Here is a 5,888-nt window from a genome sequence, read left to right as displayed (position 1 = left end):
GCCGTTTTTTCGATTCGGTTGCCCGGCAGTGTGACCAGCCGCGAGTCAGCCGAAAAATGCCCACGTCATATATGCTTTTTGGTGAACGGCATTTGGCCTCCCGTTAGGCGCTCTTTTGTCAGAGCGTTTGAGTCTAAGATATGTAAATGGTTATTCTGTAGTCGGTTAGTTTTTACCTAGCTAAAAGAAAAAATGCTTCAAACTTGAAATGAAAGTTTTTTCATATAATACCTTTAAATCAAGTAGCATAGTCGATAGTAAATCAAGTAACATTAATCGAGCCAACTCGCTTGCTAGTGGTGCCACCTGTGCAAACTCGACTGGTAGAGGTGCCACCTGTACCTACTCGCTTGCCAGTGGTGCCACTGGATTGCCTTTAAATTTTCGAAGTTATTGGCAGCGCTGTCCCAATTTCTACTATTTTTAAAACATTATTGAAGCGCATAATTGCACTAGTTAGGCAACTTTAAGTTGTTAAAGATATATTTCCAGTCACTTCAGCTCCACGGGTGGCAAAGTCAAACTATGTGGCAGCCATCTAAATCGCAGTATCAAAACAAGCGCCATAGTTTAAATTTCATTTGTATTTTTCCCCATGTTAGCTTTTTAGGAATGTAATGATAAAATAATGACAATGTTCTCAGGAGTTATCCTGCAATAAGTTATTTATAAATGTAAAATTATAAATAGCAAATGTTTTAAGATCTCTTGTCAAACTAAAGAGACGAATTGATAAATGTTGCGCTTCGTTTTTGCTCTTTTACTATTCAATCAGAACTTTAAATGTTCTTATCAGCAATTGCACTGCAATTGGTGTTTTCCAATCAGCGCCTTCTGCTTGCAAACGGGGTGCTGATTGGAATGGGTCAGTAGTGCAGTGGACATCCCATAAAGTTAATAAATAATAAAAAGCACATTCTCACACACAGACGGACCGCGTACGTGTCATTGGTCAACAATGACGAATAAACAAAGAAATTAAGAGGGTCTAATAAATAAATGTATTTCACAGTCGGGTTGCAAAAGACGTCAGCTGCTAAATTCGTTTTGGATCTTAAGAAAGACCACCTGAAAGTGAAAAAACATTACGAATCGATTTTTGGAGGCATTATGGAAAATACTTTAAAGAAAGATGATTAACGCTGCGCCCCCCTGTACCATCCATTACAGTATCGCAGATAACCATTCCATTAAATATAAACGTAATTTAAAATATTGACAACTTTCTCTACAAAGATTCTACGTTTTTTTTCTCATCTCTTCAGAATATTTTGCTAACTACCAGCTATGCAATCTACTAGATGATATCAATAGTAGCAGTACAAATTTAAATAAACAAACCATAAACCATAAACCATAAACCATAAACCAATGTGACAATGAAATGTTTTTATGTCACGTTCAAGTTTTCATAACTAAAATGCATTATTAATGACTGAACGCAAGATCTGAAAAACACAGGCATTTTTTTGTGATTAATTTAAATATATAAAAGCATCTTTAATTTCAACTAAATTTTAATTTCAGCTGAAACGAATACAACTTTAGATACAAAGCACTTATGGGGGAAATTAAATGTTGGGGCTCAAATAAAACGTATGCATATATATATATATATGAATATACAATTTTTATGTAAATTTAATATAGTATAATAAAAAAACTAATTACATGCTACAATTTTAAAAAAGATTATTAACCAATAGAGCTAATCGCTAATAAACAATGACGTATATTACAACAATAAATATATTTGAATGCACTTCTTTCCCTTTCGTATGCCCCCATCTCTATCTAATGCAGATGTGAACAGCGCCGAGTCGAAATTTAATTTCAACATATTTATTGATGTAATTCAAAAAATTAAATATAAGTTATATTTATAATTATTACGGCGTACTATGCAAAATTACTTTGCAGTTTTGCGGTCTGTTTTCTTCTTTTTCTTTCTTCATTATAATTATTATTTGCTTGTTTTACTCTTGTTGCTGCTTTTATTTTATATTTTCCCCCATCTCAGTTGGCTTTGCTTGGTTGTTTCTCCTCCGCATCCTCCACTATATTTTTTTTGTTTGCTTTTCTCGGTGTGTTTTATTAATTTTTTTTTATTGTTTATTCTTATTTGTTTGTTGTTTTTTTGTGTTGTTGTTTGCTTGTTGCTGTTTTGTTTCTTATTTATTCCATTTTAATTAGTTATTGAGTTTTGTTTCGCTCGATTCATAATTAAGCATTGGATTCGATTTGACGTGAATCAAATGGGTATATGCATACATATATGGTGTTGTGTTTATTCGCTTACATATATACATATACATATATATATAGGTTTAGTTTCCTCAGCATTACTTCATTTTGTTCCTCCAACTCTACCAATATTATTTCTTGTAATTTATTAGGCTAAGTGTTGTTGATTTCTTTCCTCTTCTTTTCTTCTTCTCTCTTCTTTTCTTTTTTCTCCCCCTTTTGGGCAATGATGTTTGCTTTTTGAGTGGGTGGATGAGAGTGGGTGAGTGTGTGTATGTATGTGTGTGTGTGGGTGTGTTATGCAAGTATGTTGATTTGTGTATGGATTGCAAATTAGTTTAAATCGTATTGATTTGCAATAATTTCGGTTTATGTTATTATCGATCGCAGTGATTCACTCGTGAATCACATTTGCTGGGGTATCATTTTATATGCCCTGCTGATGATGCCGTTGCTTGCTTGTTTGTGGTTCCTTATTTGTTTAGTATTGAATTTAAATTAATATTAAGAAACATTCGGACGACCGCTGGTGTTACTCAATTTTACGGTTGCGTCTGTTTCATATTTGCTCCGCTCCTTGCCGGGCCTTTCGCCCACATCAACGTCATTTACATCCACGCATCCACGTTCTCCTTCTCTGATGCACTCCCCCCATTCGTCTGAATGCGCTGCAGCTCTTAGTCCGCGATCAGGGGCTTGCCGTTCTGCTTCTCCTTGTCCTTGTCCAATTGCTCCAAGAGTATAGCTGGATTGGGTTGACCCTGATGGGTCTTCTGCTTCAGCATTGTCCAGTCGTAGATGTAGTCATACTGATGGTTCAGCGTTCTGAACAGTATGCTGTATTAAAGAGAAAGTTGGGGTTACATCATTTCGAATTAAAAAAAAAAAACAAGAAAACTATGACCTAAACACATATCGAATACAGCCTCCACAATGATTATCACCACAAACATTATCACAAAAACAATCGGGTGTAATCTTAAGATTCGTATGCAATATATGATTTAATCGTACTCACCGGAACAATTGACGTAGGTACATGTAATCTGGCTGCTCCTCGAAGCGCAGGCTACGACAATAGTTCAGATACATGGAGAACTCGGCCGGCGAGCCCTTGCAGAGGACCTCGATGGGCGTGGACATCTTCTTTTCGGAGATCTTCTCGTATTTCTGCTGCTTGGTGTTGGCCTTCATGCCTTGCCATGGCAGTACGCCGCGATTGAAGTACATCATCACGTATCCAAGCGATTCCATGTCGTCACGCCGCGACTGCTCGATGCCCAGATGGGCATTGATCGAGGCATAGCGGGCAGTGCCGGTGAGGTTCTTGTCCTCGCGGTAAACGATGTGATGGCGCGTGTGCGGATCGCGGAACTTCTTGGCCAGACCGAAATCGATCAGGAACAGCTTATTGCAGTGCCGACCAATGCCCATTAGGAAGTTATCCGGCTTGATGTCGCGATGGATGAAGCACTTGAGATGGATGTACTCCAAGCGTCCGATCATCTGGTCGACGAGCATCAGAACCGTTTTGATTGTGAAATGGCGCGTACAGAAATTGAACAGATCCTCCAGCGAGGGTCCCAGCAGGTCCATGACCAGGGTGTTGAAGTTCTTTTCCTTGCCATGGTGACGTATACGAGGGAATCCAACGCCGCCGCTCAGAATGCGGTACAGCTTGGCCTCGTACAACAGCTGCGGATGGCGGGCGTGGGCGCTCTCCATCTTGATGGCCACTTCTTCGCCGCTCTGGATGCTCATGCCCAGGTAAATGTCGCCAAACGATCCGCTTCCTGTGAATAATTTTCAGAGATTAGAGAATATTGTGGGGATAAAATCGCACGGCTGAATTACCAATCTTCCTGATCACCCGATATTTGCCACCGACGATTATCTCGGGGCGACTTTCCTTCAATATCCGCATCTTGTCCATCCTGGCTAGCTGCTCCTCCGCCTAAGCGCTTCGCTTCAAAAACAGTTGGACGCGTTCACTTGAAAAACTGCATGGGTTGGGAACATTATATGTTTTGTATATATTAAGTTAAGAACTAAACGCTAGGAGTTACTAATTATCATTCTGACACTTGAACACCCTTCATCTAAACAACTATATTACTCTAATACTACAAAGGGACCTATTACAAAACGAACAGTTTTGCGGATCCCAGAAAATGTAATCGTGTACTGTTTTATATTTTAACCTTAAGAAAAATGAGTGGTATCTTCTCTAGAGTTGTTTCACAGTGTTTTTGGGAAAGTTTTGAATAGTTGCCCCAACACAAAATGTCGCGACGATTTACAGACCAGCTGACATTTAACTAATATCACCAGAGCCTCTTTTTGCTGTCATCCCTTTCTCAACACTTTCTTTTCCACCTCTCTTTCTGCTCTCCGGAATTTGTTTTGCTTTTCTTTTCCAGCTTGCACTTTACGTGTTTTTCTGATGTTTCTCAACGGACCAATCGATATGTCTGCATTATCGATTACACTTGATCCCTACTTGAGGTGATGGAGGTGAAGGAGGAGCAATATTTCCTTTTGCACGGGGGCGGGCTGAAGGGAAATTCTAAATAAACACAGACAGACATCGATATACGATATTTATTGGCGACAGGTACTGCTTCCTCTTCTTTCTTACCCCGTTGGAATGCATATTACACACACACACACACTCATTGCTATGACGCACAACAACAAAAACAACAACGGCAGTCAAAGCGATACACACACACGCACACAGCTGCAGTTGCACCTTACAAATGTTTTACACAAAAGAAAATTTCGAAGGCACACATATACACACACACACGAACGCAGAGTGTGAGAAGCAGACCAACACATTGAAGCGCACAGCGAGACACGCACACCATCGAAGACCCATCACACACACACACACGTTAGCATATTTAGCACGCATTTGAAACTGGACGAAATGGGTGAAAAAATGATGGATCCTCGCGGAAATCAAACGGTCTAAGTTCACATTTGGGTTCATTTCTTACCAGCAGACGATAAATTCAACTAATTATTGCCCTGCTGGTTGTTTTTTCTCAAGGTTGGGGCTCTCTTTTACAAATATATTCGCTGCTTTTGCTCTGCTGCTTCTGCTGCTGGTGGAGAAAAAAAAACGGAACGGGGAAAATTTCGTCGCAGATCCGTTTTCGTTTTCTTTCGTCGTTATCGTTGTTTTCCCATTCAGTTTATGAAATATTGCACGAGTTCGCAGCTAGTTTTGTACGCGCACAAACGGAACAAAAAGAGAGGAAATATATGTATTTTATTAACTAAAATAAAATGGTAGATCCAGCAAAAATGCTTTTGCTTATATCGATAGGGCCCGATAGGTTCAACCAAACACTGCCACCTGATATCGTGGAACGATACGCTCAGATAGGTATGAACGAGAAACGATACTTCACCGTGGCACACTGCTAAACTATCGGATTGAAATTGACTTCGCGACTCTGCGGCGATTTTCAGCACTGACACAACACTGCGCGGATAATTCAAATGGGGAACAGAAAACACTTTTCACTCGTGTGCTGCTGTTATGTTCGAATCTGATACTAAAGTCTACTCAGAGTTGATGTTACTATAAAGAACGATTGAAAGCAGCACCCACTTTGTTCGAGCGTATAAAACAT

The 5,888-nt window shown here is 39.5% G+C and overlaps 1 protein-coding gene across 6 annotated transcripts; it reads right to left on the bottom strand.

The window, feature by feature from the left end:
• Positions 1 to 1,580: 1,580 nt before the first annotated feature.
• CkIalpha (Casein kinase Ialpha) lies at positions 1,581 to 5,789 on the bottom strand. Of its 6 annotated transcripts, none has more exons than NM_078585.6 (4): positions 5,247 to 5,615; positions 4,099 to 4,244; positions 3,263 to 4,037; positions 1,581 to 3,081 (listed from the first exon to the last, which is right to left on the bottom strand). In NM_078585.6, exons 2-4 carry the CDS (start codon positions 4,175 to 4,177, stop codon positions 2,922 to 2,924), a joined length of 1,014 nt encoding a protein of 337 aa, NP_511140.1. In that variant the 5' UTR covers positions 4,178 to 4,244; positions 5,247 to 5,615; the 3' UTR covers positions 1,581 to 2,921. The 6 variants fall into 6 exon arrangements, with proteins under 6 accessions (NP_511140.1, NP_001285163.1, NP_001162737.1 ...); NM_001298234.1 differs by having other exon boundaries at positions 2,140 to 3,081; positions 5,247 to 5,789; NM_001169266.3 differs by having other exon boundaries at positions 2,140 to 3,081.
• Positions 5,790 to 5,888: the final 99 nt, after the last annotated feature.

This window comes from Drosophila melanogaster, chromosome X, assembly GCF_000001215.4.
Source record: "Drosophila melanogaster chromosome X".
NCBI lineage: Eukaryota > Metazoa > Arthropoda > Insecta > Diptera > Drosophilidae > Drosophila > Drosophila melanogaster.
This window is presented reverse-complemented; position numbering and strand designations above follow the sequence as displayed.

Coding starts and splice junctions, on each gene's coding strand:
- CkIalpha (NM_001298234.1), bottom strand. CDS start 4,177: ATGGACAAGATGCGGATATTGAAGGAAAGTCGCCCCGAGATAATCGTC. Junction 4,038..4,098: donor TCGGGTGATCAGGAAGATTG/GTAATTCAGCCG, acceptor AATTATTCACAG/GAAGCGGATCGTTTGGCGAC. Junction 3,082..3,262: donor TACCTACGTCAATTGTTCCG/GTGAGTACGATT, acceptor TCTTTAATACAG/CATACTGTTCAGAACGCTGA.